Here is a 22,424-nt window from a genome sequence, read left to right on the forward strand (position 1 = left end):
GCGCAGGCGACCCACAGCCAACGCCGCGCCCCGAGCAGCTCACGAACAAAACACGTGCAACACAACAGCTTAGTTAAACACGTATTTTTCTCYCTCTTAGCACACCTGTTAGTTATCATGTTAGTACAGGTTTAGAAACTCTGATTTACGGAGAACCCAGTTCAGAAACGGATTCGTATTTCCTGCCGCGCAGATCCAGACTGCGCAACTGGCTTTGCAACAACTCCAACGGCCAGAGCAGAGTCTCCTTTCCATCCAGAGCAGCTGGACACAGGATGCCTCAATGTTTCCACTACTTAGAGCTACACTGATATCTGACTGCTATTAAGTGTATGAATAATTATAAAATGAAAAAGCTTGAAAGCAGCTTCTCAAGTGTTTCTCAATGCTTCACAGAAGGTTTGATTTTCATTAAGAAAAGCAAAATTCAGATGAGGAGTATTTATATTTGATAAGGGGAAAATATTTACATGCCACATCAACAAATTAGTTTTTTTAATTTAAATTATATATTAAATAATAATTAAATATTTAAATATTAGTTAGATTTAAACACAAAATTATGTATAATCAATTTCTTATTTTTTAAGCATAGTTTATTTTTAACACTTGSAGGGCAAATTTAATGTACATTTTCTATTTGTGTATCAATAAAACATTCTGAATAGATGGTTAGTAGGATGTAGGTTAAATTTATCTTTACTACTCCTTTTYAAACATTCTGTTGCACTAGCCTCCACCACATTATTTCTATTATCCTTTAAGGAAAGGAGCCAGTTCTCTTTGCATATTTAAMGGCAGTCCACGGTCTTTTTGCATGGACATCATCTTGTGATTCACAAATTGCTTCCTCCATCGCACCCTGACTCCGCAGAAAAACCCACCGCAAGCAGCRAAGGGGCCCGGCCGGGCGCCCGGGGCCCCGCGCTGCCGCAAGGCTCCCCGCGGAGCCCGGCGGCACCGCCGCTGCGGAGCTGGGGGGCACGGAAGGAAGAGCACGATGAACAGAAACACCTCTGGCTGGAGTCTGCATGGACGTAAGGCACTCGGAACGACGACGGGGTATTTTAAAACCACTGCTGTGGCATGGGGGCCCGCTGGGCACCACACTCTTCCTCCCCCCCTCCAGGGCAACCGGAGACGACAAACGACTTGCTTCCAAAGCCGGAATGAGAAGAAATTACTCCTTCTGAACTAAAATAAAGGCACTGGTGTTTTTATATCTGGAGTTTTTATTGCTGATTTTTTTTTTTGCCCTAATCAGACAGCTTATTCCTTAAGGGGCATTAAAGTCACCGACTGGAATGCGCACAGGACAAACCCCGCGCTGGAGGGAAGGGGGGCCACGGCGCCCCAGGGGAGCGGGACCGGCCCTTGTAAACAGGCAGGACACAAACCCTGTCGCCATCCAGACGTGCCAAAACCCAGCGCGAGATTTCAGTCAGAGCAACCGCTGGGACCGCGCGCACGTGCCCGCGCACGAGACCGCCGCGGCGTCTCCTCCCGCGGCCCCCGTCCCCACCCCAGCGCCGTGCAGCGGGAGGTGGCGCAGGGAAGCACGGCCTGCTGGATTTGTGCCATAAAAGGTAACGCATTGAAGTGTTAGAAATGAGGCAAACTTAAGTTAAAAAGAAGTCTCTATCCCAGCTAGGACTCGGTAAGCGTCTTAGTGAACACAAACGCCTTTCCCTGCTAAAAAGCCCCTGACAGGTAYGGGGCTTTTTTTTTTCCCTTCTTTCTTTCGAGGGAGAAGAGTTGTTCAGTGGTTTAAAGAGAAACAGTGGGAATGATGGAGTGCAAAAAATGGAAATTAATTACAAATTAATTATAAAACTTGATATATATCATATCCTGACAAGTTTATGAAAGGAAAAAAGGATACTTTCCCAATACTTTGAACTCYCCCACCTTGGCTCTGGCCAACTTGTTTTAAGGAAAAGGAAAAAAACTTCTGTTCAAAGTCCCAGGCAAAAAGAAAACRCTGCTTTGAAAATGACTGCAAAGATATTCTTTACAAAGATAATGTTTCTATTTCAAATCATCTATAGTAGGAACTTAACACTTAGCTATTATAATGTACAATGTTATTTACTAAATACTTCCTTTTTTCAGCTTCTGATGTTTTAACATGCATATTCAYGTGATACATATGTTACAGCCAAAAATTTACATAAATTTATAATATGAGGTAATTAATGGTTTTATGTTATTTGTTTCTGAAAGAGTAAGAATGCAGAATTTTAAATTACACACATGACCAATGCATTTTAAGGCAAGTTTAGTGCCCTTTGTTATTCTAACTGATACTGCCATGTTTCAGACAAATGACAAACCTCCTAAAAAGGATTTTGTCCCTGGTTCATAAGGTGCCACTGAAAACAAAAGCCGTTTTGCATGTTTGCTTATTAAATGGTTTCAATAGATCAAATTGGAAACGCGATATGTACAGAAAGTCAGGACAGAGAAAACACGTTGCTGTGTGCGRGAGAAACTGATGTAATTTAACCTCAGGTAAGAAAAAAAGTGGTGATTTTCTACATTAAAGTCATTTTTTTCAGATTGTCTTGGGAAGTCAGTCATGGTTTTGTGTTTGAGCCTYAGTCTGAAAATGAGACAAGCAGTAAGAGAGTTAAATTACAGTGCAAAGTCGCTGCTACACCGTGCCAGTTGTCGAATGCCACGGGTGCCAGCTCAGGGCTTCTAGCAACACAGAAGCACAGCCTTCCCTTTGAATAACCTCAACTGCAAGTAGGTACCACAGACAGCTTTTCCATTCACATTTTGTAAATGAAAGCACGTAGGGATGCAGTGTCCACTGAGTCCCACTTACATGTATCCTAGTAAGTATTCAACCAGGGACACAGCAAGCACTTATTYGGAGCACGTGCACCATGCGCCTCGTCCACCAAGCCGTGCGGGACTGTCAACCTCTCGCGTTTGCTGGCTCGGATGCTACAGTTAACATTTTGGCAAAGTATTCTGGTGGGCTTACCAATTAATGAGAAATATTTCCAAGTTGCATACAATGAGTAGTTTTCAATTAATATTTGATGTGCCTAGAGCTAGCTACGTTGCAAGTTTAGTTCCATTTTTAGTTCCATTAATAGAGACATTTTTTGTGTTATCTAGCAACAGTGTGTTTTACTGCAAAAAACGTGATTACTGAAAATCTAACAATGGGAAATTCTTTACAGCATTTTTAGAATTTCTAGAAAATTTTGAAAAACTAGTTATGAGCATCAAAATTATATAATAAAAGATTTTTAACAGTTTGTATCTGCCCAAGCAACTTGATAAAATAAAAAACAGATGGGGAAGAACCTGTCTTTTATAAAAGCCCCAACATTTCAGGGAGAGAAAAAGAATCTTCTCTCCTGATCAGCATCAAATATAAAAATACATTTTACATAGAAGCATATTTTACTAACATTTTTATACTTACGTTGTGAAGGGTGACAGGTAAAACAGTCACTAGGAAATAGAGTTAATTTTTGTACAAAAATTAATAGGGAGGTCAGACTGGTCACCACAATGCCCTTCTAGGAATGAGGTAAGTGAGTTTTAGATGATATAAGCTAGCATATTGAGCCAAACTGTTTATTTTCTGCAAATCTGTCAGAAAGTTTACGTGTAATTGTAACGTACATAGAAAACGCCTGCTTAAGTTTACCAAAACTTTGTATCAGCYAGCATTTTCTCAGTAGCTACTACTGAGGGAAACCACTATCTAATGAAAATCACTTTCTCACTGAAAACACCTTCTCCCCTCTAAAGATGGAAATGTCAGCCATTATGGAATCAGCAAGAATTGCAGCAAACTCATTTTCCAAAGAATCTTAAATTTTCAYTGAACTGAATTTTAAAAATGGTCTAATACATGGTGTACTTCTAAAGTGTTCATTATCTTTAAGTGCTATAAAAAAATGATGCATAATTCTGTAAATAAGCTAAGGCACTGACTGTAATTGGACTAAAAATGCATGGTTCCCCTCACCAGAGGGACTTTCTTTTTGCAAGTTGTCATGCAAAGGTAATATTATTATGTCAAACTTCATCCTGAATTATTTTAAGATTTAGTAATTGTGGAAATAATGTACTTAAGAGCTCACAATGGCCAGCTGGTACATCCCGGTTTTGACTCAATGAACACCAACCCTATTCTTCAAAAAATTATATATAATACTGTATGGCTGCTCCTAAAATTCAGTGAGCTACAAGTACATTTGGGTTGTTTTAGAGCTTGTAATTCTTTTTCCTTCAAAAAACATTTCTTGTTTTGAAGGGGAAATTAACAGTGTAAATATTTGTAATCTATAAAATAAAAACTGTGCCAAGATGACACATTTATTAAGAAAAGGGAAAAAACACACACGAGTCAGTCTTAGCCTACCTCAAAAAGGTTATACTGACCATTTACAAAACACAGCGCTTTCTCTTCTTCTGTCATGTGTTAGCAGCAAGGTATTCTGCTCAACTAAAGATAATTGTGTCTATTCTAGCTCCAGTTTCTGAATGCAYGGGCTCTGAAGGAGTCTGATCTGAAAAAGAAAAGGTACAGATCACACTTGCAAAGGGCCACAAGCGTAAATTTAACCTCAGTAAAGAAAAAAATCCTGTTGCAACCTGATTAGTTGGTTATTGAGTCAAACAGAGAACATTTACAAATAATTGTCTAAGCCCTAGATTTTCTAAAGATATATATTGCTGCACTCAACATCAATACACTTGATAGCCTCCAAAGCCCAAGTTTTAGTTTAATAAGTCATCTGAGAGCCTTCAGCTCTTCACTGCTACGTTGCCCTTGAAAATGAAACTAAACCCTTCCAAGTCTAGCTTCAACCATATCACCCAACCATACTCTGGATTAGACAGTGGTATGAGCAATAAGGCTTAAATAAATCCTTATACATACCGGTTAAGGAAACCATGCAAGTTAGGACAAGACCAGAAGAGAAAGGAGTAACAGAGTATTCAGAAAAAAGCCAGGAACTAACAACAAGGTGAAATGTATTCTACAATAAATATTAACACTTTTCTAAAAACATTCTGAAGGGTGCAGCATCGTTAACTCACAGTTACAAGGCTACTGTGAACTTTGTGTACAGTACTGAATTTAACTTGACCTGGCTTAAGTCAATTAACAGTACGCCCTTGAACAACATGACTTCACGAAGATGCACACATGCCTGAGTACACATCTCCATTTTCCTCTCTCCTTCCCTATGTAACACGCATTTTTTTAAAAAAACCTAAAGGCTGCATGCAGTCTGAACAGAAAGCTGTAAAGTTTTCTCCATAAAAGTGAATACTTTTCAACTGCGTGTGTTTTTTTTTTTAATGGCCTGTGATACCCAAACCAGAGAAAAACTCCACTACACCACAAGCCCACAAGTACACTTCTGACTCATGAACCTGCACACACAGCAGCTCTCAAGGTCTCCCCTTTGAGTGCTCTCCCATATTAACATTAAGAGACAGGGTTGAGGTTGAGAAATTGAATGTTACTTCATAGAAAACCATGTAAGATGTTTTACTTTAAAGCTGGGACTGGCAAAAAAAAAAAAAAAAAAGTGCATTATGCTTGCCTTGCGAGAGCTTGTAACCAGAGATATAGGTGCTTTCAAAACAACAAAATAAGTAGCAGAATAGGATTTCACAGAGAACTGATGCTGGGGTTAAAAAAAAAAAAAAAAAAAAAGCTACTGTAAACACCAGGTTTCATTTTGTCTATTTTTTCTAATTGCAACAAAACCTGTTGTAACCGCTAATCAGTTGTTYATAATTTTTAAATATGTTTCAGAGTGAGATCATTGCTTTGGGAAGAGCAAGAACAGAAGAAAACCTATTATTTAAACAACTACCAATTGCAAGATGAGCTGCTATATTGTATCAAAAAAGTCAAATATTATGCTGCAAAACATCAAATTATCTTGTTTATCAAGACTAATTGTTTTTCATCTGGCAGGCAGGATGCTGGACTCTTCTCCCTTTTTAGTCTCCTGGGACATCAAATTGCATRGTCAGGACCAGAGTGACTTGCAAGAAGCTGCAGCACCTTTTCCACGGCAACTGGCAAATCACTTTGGTCTTCCCACAACTTCCACAGAAATAAGGGAGTGTCTACTATACAATTGTTCTCCCTACTAGATAAACTGGGTATCTAAAGAAAATGAGGCTCTTTCAGTTTTGATTATCATTGCAATAAGACAGTGCTTAGTACCACAGAAGGTGAAGACTAAAAAACCTTTCTACTAAATACTGACTAAAATACTACTGAAGAGAGTTAAGAATGTCAGAAAAAATGTGCAATCACAGAGGGAAAAAAACTAAAAAAGCCCTGGCACAGGACTGTAGACCCCCAAACTGTATTTCAGGTATAGTTCTAACTGGACAGGAGAAAAATCAAGGTGCCTCTGGTTAGAAGGATTAAGCTGAGAGTGAAACACCACGGTGTAAACCTTCCATAACAGGCAGCAAGGTCTCCTGCTCTGCCTAGGCTACGTCACTGATAAATAATGATTTAAATTACAGTTCACTGGCTACTTTTTTGAACAAGGATTTTGTGATATCAGTAGATGACAGTGAAACCATTTAAATTTCTTTTCTTTTCGGTATGTATTTAGGAATTCCCCTTAACTTTCATCCACCTGTGCAACGCAGCTGTATCCAAAACCTTCCCGCTGGCAAGCTGGGACACCTGAGTCTTTTTGACAAGGTATTGAGCAGAACACTGTTTTACTTTTTCTTTTTTTTTCCTTTTTTTAAAAATTTGTGCACCAACTGGTCTTTCATTCTGTTAGCCAGCTTAAGTGCTGTAAAAAGTAATAAGGGTGAAAAAACCCTGGGACACTAAAGAAATTTTTTCTTTGCTGGGTTTGCTGAGGACATATTACCGAGATGAATAATCAAGGCTTTATCGGTTTGAACTGCTATAACTCTATTAAGACATTTTGCTAAAAGACTGGTGAAATTGTTGAATAAACTACCTTCACTTGATCACTCTCCTTCAAGGACTATCTCACTTAAACTTTTGAGTTGGTTCACAGGTTCCCGCATGGACACAGTTTTAGAGAGGACCACACCTCTTTGACAGCAAAGGAATTCAAACCCAAGAACTGGCTGAAAACAATCAACTGACTTAATCATGACAGGACTCCAAAAGAGCTGTATTATACCATCGAAAAGAACACATTTTTTTCCACAATCTGAACAGCTAGAGAGAAATGTGTTACAATTTAAGTATTATTTAGTGTCAGCTGATCTGATCACTTTTTAACTGCAAAGTGTGCAGAAAATTCCTCTTCCTCTCCCAGCAGGGGAGCACACAGGCAGTGCTCTACAGCAGCAGCAATGCCAGGAACAGCAACGCGGATCACTGAACAAGCCACCAACCCCTTGTAATCCAATCATGCCAATGCCTAGCGGGGTAAAATCACTGAACTAGGATGTTCTAGAAGAAACATTTACCCTGTAGGCTATGCTATGTTGGTTTTGGTCTTGTACAACAAACGACTTGCTACTGTTCATGTACTTGTACACATATAAAAATCAAGTTGATTGTGCTCTGAGTCTCTGCTTCACCAGATTGCTTACAATACCCAACTGTGTGTGTATAAATATATACAGAATAATACATATTGCAAATATATATCTATATACACACTCATCAGTGTACACAGAACTAACATTATTTATACTGTGTAGATATGGACAGATTCAAAATACTGCATATAAATGAGGAAAGATAGGGCTGAATATAACTTCCGTCTAGTCTTCATTGCTTTCTGACCAACTATCCTAACAAGTCTATGATTTTTTAAAGGATACCAGTGGGTCAAGTAAATCCATCTTTGGTAGATAATATGTCTGCTCTAACCTTGAGCAACAGTCCTTACCTAGAGCACAATTCTGATTCAGTGAGAAGACAGCACACTTCTGTTGCCCAAAAAAACCTTCCAGCAGTCAAACTGTGTCATGATTTGCCACTGTGAGCAACAGACCCAAGAAGACACAACTCTGAGACTGGACATGACTTACAGAAAGGGTTCACTCAACTGTTCAATCAACTCATTCAACGTTTAAAACAACTATCTTAAGGTCAGCTAAAGCAGAATAGCAGTCAGAAGCCCAACTGCCATGCAGAGCTCTTGACAGTAGCCTAAAATGGCCAGGAAGAAAGTTCAGACAGAAATGAGGACTGAAAGAGAACTGAAAGAGAACTGCAGGCCACAGACTAGAGACAGTGGATCCATAAAAATCTATACACACCCATTGTGACAGCAGAGAGAAGGGGAGTTCAAATGTGCAAACAAGGAGAATTTTATGAACAATTTGCCTGTAAAATCATTTGAGCTAAGCAAGGAAACCATCACCTGACTCTAGGTCTGTTCTGAACTGCAAACTCCCAAGTTACAGGGATGAGAAACCTTCTAGGTCAGTTTGCTGGCTGGTGTGAAGAACAATGCAATGGGGCCATGAGATATAATTTGGAGCTTAAATCCCAAATGTGGAAGAATCATTCACTGACACAAAAGCAAGAAAGCTTGTGCATATCTGTGAATCTATTTAACTGCTGATAAGACATCTTACCACAGAAGTAACTGGACACAAGCAATTAAATTCATGAACTTCAGATAACGAGCCTCTCAGTAACTACACTATGCTTTTAGATCTGCTTACTGGATATGTTTCRAATTTATTATTAAAGCTTTCATTTAGATTTATAGACTCAAAGCCAAAAGCTAACAAACAAGTTTAGAATTTTCAACAAAAGGCATATATAGACATGTCCTTGCATATCTCTCTGAAATGTTCTATGATGTTATTGCTGCCAGCTGTTCCATACTACTTCTCAGGTGGAGGTTACTGGCCTGAAAACCAAGACATCATGAACAGATCACATGGATATAACTAATCAGCATTCTTGCAACATCAGTCAGCACGACCTGAAGCACAGCTCAAAGGGACTTAAGCTAACACAGACGTCTCTTAAACCATTGCAAGCAGATCTAAAAAAAGGACCTTTAAGATGTAATCTAATGCAAAGATCATTTACCTGTTTACTAAGGTGGCTCAAAATGTATCAAGAAAACAGAAAGATCAAACTCTGCCCGTTATGGACATTTTCCCTTAATCTCTCAATCCTAAATAGACTATACTTAGTCATAATTGTAGCATGATGGAACTTGCAAGCATTACAGGCAAGAACTGTGAATGAGAATAGACTGGAAAAGAACTATTGTCATCATCTGCTATTTAATGGGACAGAAGCCCAAACATGGTCTTCAATCAACTGCTGGAATCAAGTGCATTGATACTGTATTTGATGAATGATTTTTCAGTTTTCATAGTATCACTTGTGGGCATTTGCAGAATACCCTGAAAAGAACCTGATTTTCAGAAAATATCTAGCACCAATTATCTGAAAGTTAAGACTTAAATGCGTCTCCAATTAGGAACTCAAGACTACTAATCCTTTCTGAAAATCTTGGCTAAGAGTGGGACTGACCTCTAAATAGCAGGCAGAGTGAGATTTTCCTTCCAGCACAATGTAACTTTAAATTATTTATTTTAAATTACAAAGAGGGAGTGAGAAGACTTCCAGAACAACAGTGCTACGCCATGAAAGCACCAGCTTACCAAGTAATTGCAGCTGAGAGAAATCACAGCTATGTCAGCAGCATACAAGTGGCCCACAACCCTAGCACACAAACTTCCAAGATGCACACAGTGATCTCATCCTACTTTCTGCACTGTAATCTCCATATCTGACATTCTAACAAAGGAAATCCTCTGTTTTCCCCAAGATCAAAAACGAAAATATTTTGTCTTTGAGCATATAATGATAGCTTTGTGCTGTGGGTACGACACCGTCGGATACTGATCCAGCAGAACGGACTGACTCTAACAGTGAAAACATTTTGTTCATCTCACTCCCTCACACACACCCCCTCTCAACACAGTTAAGAAAATTTCATATACACTACATACATATCACAGTTAAAAATTACGTATTTTTTTAAGTGACTGAAGTCTGGCTGGGATGCCTTTGCTCATAACAACAGATCTGTGTGAGGTACTTTTTCATACTCACAGGGTAAAGTCCCTCATTACGCACGAGTGAGAATATACTTGAAAATAAGCTATTTGGCTACCTATGTGTCAAGCTTCATGCTTTTATTCCAAAGTGAATGATTTTCCAGCTTAGATTTTGGACTAATAAAATAAGCGGTATTAACATTTGACAGGTGGATTTCAGCATACAGCTTACACACAAAAGCAGGCCCAGCTCTGTATCTAGACTACAGGGTTATAGAATGAGCACTGTTCATGGCGATCTGCTGTTACCAGTCTGAGCCTGGTTCTGCAAGTGGCCCAACATCTACACCCGTATGACCTATGTGCACAAGTCCAGTCTGGGAACAAGCTCATTGCAGAGGCCAGCACAGATCAGTGCAGACCTGTGTCTGAAACTGATACAGTCTTTACAGGAGTAGGTCCTTCAGCCTATGCAGAAGATCCTGTGTTCCAGGGTCAAGTACACACCTTTAACTGACCTTGCTCCCAGGCAGTTTGAAGCGTAGTCCATTTCTCCATACTGTTTTCTACTATCCCATGGGAGCAGTTAAGTCCCCACCCAAAATCTCTCCATGATCGACTACCTGTGGAATAACAGCAGGAGTCCTGTGCTGGGGCCATTTCATTCTCCAATGTTGTCACTAGGTACAAAGTGCAAAAGTGTTGCTGTTCCTGCATCCATTAAAAATTTTAAAAACAGAACAAAAAACAAACAGAAACAGATTTCCATAATAATCTGAAAATACATTAGTCAGCAAACACCTGATAACCTGTTTGTGCCATATCTGCTCTTGTTCCTGCATGGCAGCAGTCCAGTGGATCATTATCCTCTTAGCTGGCAAACAACATGCTACCTTCTTTGCATACTCTCCAGCCAACAGAGGACGACATCCGGGAAGTTGAATTTTGATGGCTCGGACAGAAGAGACCAATTGCTAAACCACTCAAGATCCTGCAGTGAATTGCCATGTCTCCAGAGGAGACAGCGCTGAGCAACTCACTGGAACGCAGAGACTTCCCATTTCTTGAGAGAGTTCAGCTTTACAGTAAGTTAACTATCTGGCCTCTGGCTTGGGACAATGTCAATGACTCCCCTCCCACCCCACAGAAACATAAAATAAAATCCCTCCCTGCTCCATCCCACTTAAAGTGTTTGCATCTTTTCCTCCTATGAAATGTTTCTGATAAGGCTTTATTGCTATACAAAAGCGGTGCAAATGCTGCCCAAAGACAGCTCCATCAGGAACTTTGGTCACACGACTGCGGGACGTTTTGTGCACTGTCCAAGTCCCAGCGTTAGACCTGCTACCTTTCTGAAGAGAAGCTGAATACTGTGTGCAATAACACTAAGAAAATAGGACTGAACCCCAAATACAAAACAAAAACAAGGGAAAGAGGGAAGGGGACAAAGAACTAAAATTAGGCAGAAGGCTTGCTTGGGAAGATCCCATCATTCCTGTGATGACTAACTGATCAATGCTACATTTAGACAATGCAAGTGTCTTTCAGAACAGATTGTTGGTGTTGAAACTGCATGTCTGGTCCTGAATGCCAGCTCTCTCATCAATGCAGCATTTATTAAAAAATAAAATTAAAATGAAAAAAAAAAAAACTGACAAATTGCATCACCAGGTAGCAGCCTGGCCTGGATCACACACGTCCCATTGCATTTGTTTCATCAAGCAGGGCCATTTAATGTGGCTTCAGCACAGGGCAAAACTTCTTCTTTCCTACAGACAAACCAAAAGAGTAATATTAGAGAAATACAACTACTAGACCATGCTCACTCCTAAAGCTTACTTTCATCCTGGCAGTAACGCTGGAAACTCTCCTTTTCAGTGTATCTGAGCCAACCTTCCTATACTTTTGTTTCTTCTACCCACTAGAGCATTATTAGCTTTCTAGTCTGGACCTCTTCGAAATCCTTTACAAAATATTACATTTAGAAACCAAAATGGACATTTAGAATCAACTTTAACCACTGATTACACAACATTAATTAACTCATTGAATAAGAAATTTGAAACATAAGCATCGGGGTTCTGAGTATACMAACAAGCTCTAATTGACCTGACCAGCCTCACTGGGGCCTCCATCAACCATTAGCCTGGGATCTGCATTTAAGCTCAGGCCATTGGGCATGATCTTTGCCTGAGTTATGTCACATGTATGCTGTGCCTAGCCGCGGACCTTCCTGAGACACAGACTCTGAGATCTGACTTGTCTGAGGACAAGGATGTGTCTGGCAATCACTGGCTGAGGTCCTGTGGTACTGTGCCCCTTGTCCGTGGGGTGATTGCTTCTACCTGCCATGCTGTACTCCTCAGCTCCCAGTTCACCATCCTTTGCCTATAGCTGTGCTCAGGGGCCTTGACAGTACCTGCAGTGTAGCAGCAGAGAACAGTTACCCAAAGGGATTATCAGCTTGCTGCCAGACGTGTTGAAACTAGCCCTAGAATTTGTGCGATACCAGTTGTAAGCTGTGGACTCAAATGCTACATAGCAGCTGTACAGATGAGCTATAAGAAGTAATATACCTGAGACCCAGATCATATTTTACTGAAGTAGACCYTGACGGATCGAATTTTCATGAAGTTCTAAGCACTAGTTATAGATTTTTTTTTCTCACTAGAAGTATGTAAATGAAGAAATTTCTCTAGGATGGCCCAGTTGTCTAGCTTCAGCAAAGCACCATCATTTGAGATTCAGTCTAACAGTGGGCTTGTTCCAAGAGGATTCAGCGAGGAAAGAGGCCACAAGGCTGTGGAGATGACAGCACTAAATATGCAGAACAATCAGTCTGCATATTTAAAATGTGTCTAGCAGTCACATTTATAAAAACTGTAAGTGTCATTTCTCAAGATTACTTCCAGCTTCAGTTTCAAAGCCCATTATCCAAATTTCCTCTCRTAGTATTTTCACTGTTAATATCTGTAAGTTCATTTGAGCAACAAAACCCATGCTATCTGAATGTTTGTTCTGCAGCAGAAAGAAATCAAAGGCCATTATTTTAATGATAAAACAGGTGATTTTATAGAACTTCCTATAAACCAAGCAATGAGTCAGCAATGTGTTCTTGTAGCCAGGAAGGCCAATGGTCTYCTGGGGTGCATTAGGAAGAGCACTGCCAGCAGSTGAGTGGAAGTGATTCTGCCGCTCTACTCAGCCCTGGGGAGACCACATCTGGAGTACTGTTTCCAATTCTGGGCTCCCCAGGAYRAGAGAGACATGGAGCTACTGGAGAGAGTCTAGYGTAGGGCTACAAGGATGATCAGAGGGCTGGAGCACCTGCCCTATGAGGARMGGCTGCGAGAGCTGGGCCTSTTYAGCCTGGGGAAGAGAAGGATGAGGGGGGATCTTATCAATGTGTACAAGTACCTGAAGGGAGRGTGTCAAGGGGAYGGGGACAAACTCTTTTCAGTGGTGCCAAGCAACAGGACAAGAGGCAACRGGCACAAACTGAAACACAGGAAGTTCCATCTGAATATAAGGAAGAACTTCTTTCCTGTGAGAGTGACAGAGCACTGGAACAGGTCGCCCAGAGAGGCTGTGGAGCCTCCTTCTCTGGAGATATTCAAACCCCATCTGGACATGATCCTGTCTAACATGCTCTAGGTGATCCTGCTTGAGCGGGGGGGGTGGACTAGATGATCTCCAGAGGTCTCTTCCAACTTCAACCATTCTGTGATTCTAAACTCAAAAATACATGTAACATACTGTTGTAAGGTAATAGTTCTACACTATCCTCAGTCTAACACACTCCAAGACACTCAAGATGTATTAATCATATAGCAGTTGATCATACGCTACTGCAAGAATAACCGCATTCAGTGACATAGTAAAAATCAATTTTCTGACACAGGGTGGTAAGAAACRTTTCAGCTACTCACCTGTCTTTTGTTGCCATTTCTGCACCAGCTGTGACAACAGCTGCGGTGTTTGGGTGTTCCTCAGAGTGCTGGGCGGCATTCARTGGTTTGGATGCTTTTGTCGTTCCGATGTCAGTGATGGTCAGCTTATCAATAACCATGCAGTCTGCATCACTGTGCGGGAAGAATTCAAGTTCAAGTTAAATGACAATGAATGAGAGTTAAATTCCAATGGAGAAAAAAACCATTCCTCCTCCTCACCTAACACACGCCACAAAATTCCCATAAAGAAATAAGAACTAAAAATAAACTGTAATTTAAAAGCATTATATGCATTCTGGAGGCTACATTTTCAGCAAGACACTAAAAATGCACAAGAACAGTAATTCCTTAAGAAAGGCATTTTCATTTCCTGCAGCAAAATCAGGCCTATGAATTCTCAGGTACCATCATTGCCTGAAAACAAGACATTTTAATACTCTCTGCAACTAACTCTGTTGGTGCATTGTCCTGTGAGTGAACACACAGAAAACAAACTGTGAGCCTGCTGGATTAACAGTAGAAAGGATGCAACATTAAGTACATTCAGTGAAGATTTTACAAGTTTAGAGGGTGTAGAAAATCAAGTCACAAACAGGAGAAATAAACTAGAAACACACTACTTACCTGTAACAGTAACTGGACACTACCAGTACCGTTACAGCTCATCATTCCTGGAATTGTCCTCCCTTACCCCAGAAAGTCTAGAACATTTTCAAGCCCATAGTTCTTTAAACTGTTCACTCTAGTAAAGCGTATTTCTGATCTAGCACAGGTACCTATGCTGCTATAAAACCACAGATTTTTCCCAAGTAACTGATACTTCTGCATCCACTTAGAAAAGAATTAAAATTTAAGTACAGAACCTAAAAACTCTGAGGAAGAAAGAAGTTAACTGGATGTTCACAAACGGTATCTTCTGAAGCCAAATAGCGCTAAAACCAACTTGCTTTCAGTAACATACAACATGACAGATCCACATGCTTGCGGGACTACATTTCTAATGATGTATCCCTAAAACAAAACAAATGATGAAATCCTGAAAAAAAAAATGTCAGCAGAAAACCTCCAAATCTTCTACACGCATATTTAAAAACCCCATGTTTCTGTGTGAAGTGACTACTGGGAACACTATTTTTTTTTTGGCCTTCTATATACAGTAAAATAAAATAATGCTAAATGCAAAGAAAATTTATTTGAAATACCCTGAAGATGAACACGTTTAGGATCAACATAATTAAACCATGGATATCCTAGAGTGAGTAGTTCTGCAACACAAAAACAAGGTTTATAAGATGATGAACGCTCTGACTACCAGGGTCCAACTGCATTGTGTATTTATCTGTTTTTTAAATCTCGTATCTATTTCTCTACACACACATGTGTATGTCTGTATTCACTCTAGGGTTTAGATGCTTACTGCTAGAGGTGAGTCCTGCTTAATACAGGACAGCCCGTGGTATGATTTTCATACTGTTTACTTCTAGTAGGTTATTACCTACAGGATATACATAGACAGTATACAGTCATACTTTTTTCTGTGAATAACGACATGCCAAAGAAGGTAGAGCGAAAACAAGAACATGAATTATTTTCCTAACAGTTTTAACCCAGTTTCAAGTATGATTTCTTATCCACCTGGCAGAGAGAATGTTTACAAAAATGGAAGGAAAGCTCACTAGATGGCTGAGCTGCAATTCTGTCAGTAACTTAAAGAGGAGTTTATAATGTATACACATATACATATAATGTATACAATGTATACATATAACCAGAGTCTGATAATTAATGTGTGACAAATACTTTAAAAGTACATAAATGTCCTTTAGAGAAACTGTAGATAAGACAACAGAGAATCAAACTAACTCTGTGATTTAAGTTGCCATAAATATCATAAGAAAATGACCTCCCACACAAGAAACTTGAGCTCCTGAGGTTTAAATGGGTCAAAGATAAACTTAAATTCAATCACTCAAATTTCCCTGACACAAGGATTCCAGTATTACGAAGTCCTAGGGGAACTCAATCACTAAGGGAGCACAGAAATTTATCTGTCTTGTGCTGGACACACAAATCTCTGCAGAAGAATACTTAAAAGCCAAACTAACARGTTAAAAAATAAACTAGCATGTGATGTGGAACACAGAATACTATGATCCAGGTTAGAGGGCGCCTAACAGTTATCTAACTCAATTCTAGAATAAACACTAGTATCTGTACACATTTTGTACTAACGTATTCCTCTGGTGAGCTCTCCCTTAGCAGCTAGGTGTCCTTTAAACTCCAGTGCGGCACAGCCCTGCTGCCAGCACAAGCCATCGAACGGCCCGTTCCCACCCCCGAGGCAAACACCCCGCCGGGCTACAGGCCATTGCACACCCTGACAGAGCTGAGGAGGGGGCGGCGCAGACTGCACGCAACCTGCCAAAGAACAGAACTCTTCTCGCATGAGGTTGGTTAGGACTTGTCAAAGAAGAAACCATATTAGCAACCCACTCTATATCTACCGTAGCCTCTTCTAGTTTGCTGTTACAAGCCCCGCACACAGACCTCTAACAGTTCCCACCCCGGAGAGAATTAGTGTGGCTCTAATCCAAGCCCACTTGTAAAAAAATCTACCAGTAGGCTTAAGTCAGAATTGTCTTTTTTTTTTTTCCCCCAATACTGTAGCCAAACTGTGCAACTTAATGACCAGCTTTGTAAATACTGCTCTCTGGAAGTCACTTACAACAGGCAGTGCTCTCTTTCTCCAAACATCGCACCCTCAGTGCGCAAGCTGAACATACCAGCTTGCCAGCCTTATCTGAAAACAAGACTAGAAGGTATGACCGGCATTTTTAGGTCCTGTCATATGCGTCACTAGAATCTCAGAAMACATAAAATAAAAGTCTATGCAAGTAAGTCAGTCTACATAAAAAAAAACTGAAAGAAGTATCCTCTCAACTACTGGTTTCYGGACTGCCATGGCACAGGGCCGGGTGGTGTTCCCCTTCACTTCGAGGTTGTGCGGGCATCTGGCTTAGCAGAGCTGATCAAGCTCCCCTCCCAATAGGCATGACCCAGCGGAACTCAAAACGCCCTGAAGAGGACAGCGTCCATGTAAACGCAACAAGGTTTTCTGAATGAGTGGGAGCTTCAAGATAACCTTGGGTTCTAGAGACCGAAGAAACTTTGTGGCAGCAATGGGCTATTGCTTAGTCTCTTGCAAAGTGAACAAAGCAGGCAATTAATCGGTTGGGAATCTCAGCGAGGAGTAAGTATCTATGCGCTCTTGCAGACACTGGCAAGAAATACTTCCTGCTGGAGCCAACTTTAGATATTTATGATATTTGGCAAGTTTCTGCCTCATTCACTTGAAGGTGGATGAACTAAGGAATACCATCAAATGGCACAATTCACAAATTGTTTTGAAGCAGGTCAGGGAATAGTAAAGAGTGTGAAAGTGAAATAATTAAGTTTATTGTTTACTCTTCCAGGTTATCTGATGTCTTACATATCTTAAACATTATTCTGGTTTATCTTTTTCAGGCAGTAAGCTCATGAGGCAGGTACAATCAAGTCTCCTCCAGGTTATGTGTACTGCCAAGCACTCAATTTCACTTAGAATAATTACATAACAAATTACAATAATGATCTTAATCAACAGAAGCATAGCTTCTTCAAAACCTGTTATTTTATGTTGAAGGTTGTATTCATACATCAGACAAGGAAGGCTACAGAAACACTACTGGTCAAAGTTGCTAGTGTCTGTGCAAACAGTACACATACACATACAGTCCTTCACCACTGGGAAAAGTGAACAGGTTTACCATTTCCTGCAACAATCAAAAGACAAGGTAGTTGAGGAAAGCCGTAACAATATTTTATCTGTTGTATTTCAAGAAGCCCTTAAGAGCCCTCTCCCAAATGCACAYGGATTACTTTACATGAGAGATGAGAAAATGAACTTTGGCTTCTAGCTGCCTTTGGAGACTTCTTCTGTTAGAAGATGCTAAGGACGATCCCATACAGGATGTATCACTTTCTTATCTGCCCTCATATGAATTCTTCTCAGACATTTGCTTTTCACATGCTTCTGAAAACCTGTAGCTCTCTCAACTACTGAGTTTCAACTATGCAAATTTGTTTCTTAGAGGAAAATCTGCCACAAAGATTGCATGCAATATAATACTTGCAATATCAGAAATATTATATATCCTATTCCAGACCTCAGGTACTATAAAATGGTTATTCATTTTTTTGCTATAATGCAAAAATCCCACAAATACAAAGCCTCCTCAAATTAGTAATACAACTATTTTCCTTGAAGAGGAGTTTCTTTCTTGAAAAACAGGATTAAATGAAGACGTTCACACTTCCTAACTACGGCAGTTCTCATAAAACTATTCTGTATCAAAATTGATACACAGTTAAAATAAAGTCATATGCTGCTCCATTTACAAAGATGAAAACTTTAGGTGCTTGCTTAATATTTGAAAACACTTCAGTTCTTTCTAGCAATTTCCTACAGCTTTATGGAGAAAATACTTTATACTGCAACTTTTATTCAACACCTCTCTCCTGCCTAGTTTCACCACGCAAAATTCTTTACAAGACTCATGACTACACCGCTCCTGCAACACACACATCCTCTCTCGCCCTGTCTTTCCATTGATCTGCTTATGGAGAGCCTCTTGGATCTTGCAAGGCAAATTAAACTATTACTGTTTTGGTAGGTGTTTCAAATATGCCAGCCTGACTCTGAACTGTACTACTAGACAGGGATCCACCTGCTTTAGCATCTAATGCAGCTTTTCACAATATGCATTAAGTGCAATCAATTAAGTGCAATATTGTTCTACATCTCATTGTTAAAAGAGCTGTAAGGAATTCGGGYTGTAGTCATGAATGATCCAAGAGCTTTAAGTATTTCAGGAAAGAATGGATTTGATTCTAAAAAAAACAGCCTTAGAGTTCAATTCTACCCACCTCTGAAGCTCACTATTGTGGCTCCTGGGATACACTAGATATCCTCTAGTCTCTTTGGTAAACAATTAATAAGTATCACAGACATTAAAACACTGTAAAGACACGCTAGGAAAAACAGTGGTACTATAAACAAAGAAGCAAGACTTGTATAAAAAGCATACCTAAACACAAGTCTCATGCTGAGCCCATAAGCAAGTCCTTAAAAAACAGACTCTGCAACAATCAACCAAAAGACAGAAAGTAAGAGATGCAATGGCAGCCATGCTAAATATATACTTCTTAATAGACTATTAAAATATTTGTTGGCTAGTTATTAGACAAAATCATACAACATGGAAGATCTGACTTCCCAATTACATGCAATCTTACATTATAAGCACCAACACATGTACCAGCATAAAAGATCCAATCTATGTCAATTATTGCACTAAATGTTCATCTTCAGTTGGAAAAAAATAGACTTTTACAGTGAAATGGGGCCTCTATTTAGTCACTTTGCTTTTACTTTTCTTTCTCAATAAAAGTATACTGATATATAGCTAATTTTTACAAAAATGCTGGAGTCATGCTCCATGCCTCATTTTCCACAGCATGCTTATTTTTCCCTAWTAATCTATTTAAAACATTCAGCAACTCTTCCCAATTAGTCTGCAAAACAAGGCACAAGCAAGACAACCGTCTTTGTGCTGATCTTTCATGCTCTTCATGTACAATAGCAAGTTCATAAGTCATGCAAGATGAACAGTCAGCAGGCAGAAAACAGAACTGAAGGAGAAGACAGAAAAGAAAAATGTATCCCAAAACGGGAGAGCTCGAAACATCCACTGTGACAACGTAACTCCATTCAGCTTGGGAAACTGGAGGATTATTTTCTCTACTGCATGTAAGCGGATGCTGCACTAAAATTCCTTGCTCAATAACAGCAAAAGCAAATTAATTGCTTGGTTGTTCTGTGCAAGGGCTGTGCCTGACACAGACCTTTCTGGATCCTTCATGCAGTGGAGAGAATTCCAGCTCTCACCTTGGAGTCCATGCCTAAAGCAATGGAAAGAACCATTGCCAGCTGTTATTTCAGAGCTATTTCAGCAGAAGGAATTTAAGGTTTTCACTGCTTTTAGAATGAAAGCTAAATATTTTCACCCAAGAACTGTATGCAATCAAAAACAAAAGAGGAGACTTCTAAGGTGATTTCAGAGAAACACAATACTTCCAAATACAGAAATCACTAGTTTTGTATCATTTGCATTTCAGTTCTAAGAAAATCACTACAGCACTTACAATGCTTACTTCCAAAGCTCAGTAATGTACGAATTGAGATTTGGTATTAAATAGACACAAAAGAAATGCATTTTTTTAAAAAATAGATAGCAAGCACTATTATTCAGATGGAATTCCAGCCTCCATTCTAAACTTTCTTTTTTCTGTTGCTTATCAAAATATTCATTTTCATGTTTGGTATCTGGTCAAGACTACTCAGGAAAGGAGGCAACAGAGTGAAGCTGACAGTAAATATATTCAACAAATTTCAAAAAAATAGATTAAAAACAAAAAGCATCAGTAGTTCAGGAAAAGTTAATAAAAGGAGAGAGAAATTAAAAGTTATAAACATCCCAAATCCCTATCACCATGAACAGCAAAAGCTGACTCCTTTTTCTTTAAGCAGCTCATCTTTAAAAGAGCAGCTTAGAAACTTCATTTGAACAGCTCAGCAGTGAAACACTTCAGACTGCTTTTGAAAATAAGGAAGAAGAAATGCAAAAGCTTAGATTAATATTGTACAATTAAAAATTAGGCGCACAGACATGGAAATGGCAAGTCATTTCCCACCAAAAGTACCTATCACATTGCATCCACTTAGCATTCATTATTCTGCTTTCCACATTAAATGCAAATCTTATTACTGTTTATGCTGTTGCCCATATATCAATAAACATAAGAACTGTGAAACATGTCCAAACTAAAACTGCTGAAGGAACCTTCACATTTCACCTCCCTAGTTCATGGATTAATTCTACAACTTTAGCAAAGCCTTCCAGACATTTTTAAGATCTTTACAGAGTTGCTTGCTTTGAATTCAACCTGCCATTATTTCAAATACTGGTATTCTGAATACTCCTGCTTGATCACTGACTAACAGCTTGAGTATTACTGAACTTTTCTAGAACAAAGTACAGCCAAATGGCAAGTAGTTTGAGGTAAATGCCACATAGACTCGATTAATTATGAAAGAGATAAGAAACTTTCAAGTTTGTTAAATGACATTATCACTTAGTAAAATAGTAAGTAAAATAAGCACATGTTGTAATTAAAAATATTTTAAAATACGATGCAGCTTACAACTTTGAAAATCTCCAGTCTCTGGAGAATGGAGATACATGCTGAGCCACACTTCCTGAATCTCCTGCCCAGAGAGGTCAGGTAACTTTCTGTTCATCAAGCAGCCATACATGTGTTCCGTAACGTACTCTTCTTCAAATGAAACAGTYAAGAGACGTGTTTATTTCAGTGCATTTATTTCTCTTTTTGTCTCTGGTCTGATAGGAAAATTAAAGCAGATTCTTGCTAGTTTGCACAGTGACTGGGAAACATCACTTAAATAGATGAATTTTAGAAAATAACTAGTAAAGAACCACAATTTAAAATTTTTCAGCAAACTGAAAAAAAGTATTTGACTTGGATAGTGTATCTAGTATTGCATTATAGCTAACACTATAAAAGTAAAATGTTGAGTATTGTTATTATAAGAGGGTCTCAAGAGGCTTTACTTTACCACTTAGTAAGAACAGACAGAAATTCTAATACTGGGTGCATTAGCAAACTGCAGATCACAAGGCTTTGCTATAGTCATTTTGAACAGAACATGAATTTTCCTCTCAAAATAAAACAAATTCCTATTTGCAGAAAGAGCTCAGAAACAGGTGGAATGGCAGAAGCTCAAGGACACATGACATATGAATCTATTAAACAACATATTTGTTTTTAATGGTTCATTAACATGTGTTGCCTGTACACATTCTTTTCWCAAAGGACTATACACAACCTCAAGTGCAATTTTTAAAACTATTATTTCTAGRATCTGTTTTAACTGACTGTGAAAATGTGAGCTTTCCCAGTCCAACAGCTCTGTGTCCAACCCAGGATTAAGTAACTAAGGGGAGAAACTACTTGTCAGGTGGATGTTTGGAACCCTGAAAAAGTCACCATTATACATACCCTCTGACTGCAGGTCTAAATATTCTGAGCAATACCCACAGCAAGAGAGAAAGGCAGCAAGAGAAGCAGAAATAGAAAGAAAGCAAAGAAAGGAAGAAAAAGAAAACAGTAAAGATTGCTGCAAACACAGACAAAAGAATCATCTTTGCAATCTCGTTCTGAAATCGAGATCCCTCTAGTAAAAATATAAAGGAACATATTAAAGGCTATTTCAAAGAGTACAATTGCTGGRCACTGGATTTTGGACCTGAAGAACAT

The 22,424-nt window shown here is 39.2% G+C and overlaps 1 protein-coding gene across 2 annotated transcripts in view; it reads right to left on the minus strand.

The window, feature by feature from the left end:
- Nucleotides 1–10,159: 10,159 nt before the first annotated feature.
- The window catches only part of PPP6R2 (protein phosphatase 6 regulatory subunit 2), a 102,883-nt gene continuing 90,618 nt past the window's right edge, over nucleotides 10,160–22,424 (minus strand). The window contains exons 23-24 of one of the 2 annotated variants that reach the window (XM_085315942.1): nucleotides 13,968–14,120; nucleotides 10,160–11,807 (exon numbers count right to left, since the gene is read on the minus strand). In XM_085315942.1, coding sequence (XP_085172068.1) covers nucleotides 11,756–11,807; nucleotides 13,968–14,120 — 205 coding nt within the window. In that variant the 3' untranslated portion in view covers nucleotides 10,160–11,755. The remainder of the gene's footprint in view (nucleotides 11,808–13,967; nucleotides 14,121–22,424) is intronic. The other variant, XM_085315943.1, reaches the window with a different exon arrangement.

The sequence above is a fragment of the Rhea americana genome, unplaced genomic scaffold, assembly GCF_003343005.1.
Source record: "Rhea americana isolate MKP2758 unplaced genomic scaffold, rheAme1 scaffold_444, whole genome shotgun sequence".
NCBI lineage: Eukaryota > Metazoa > Chordata > Aves > Rheiformes > Rheidae > Rhea > Rhea americana.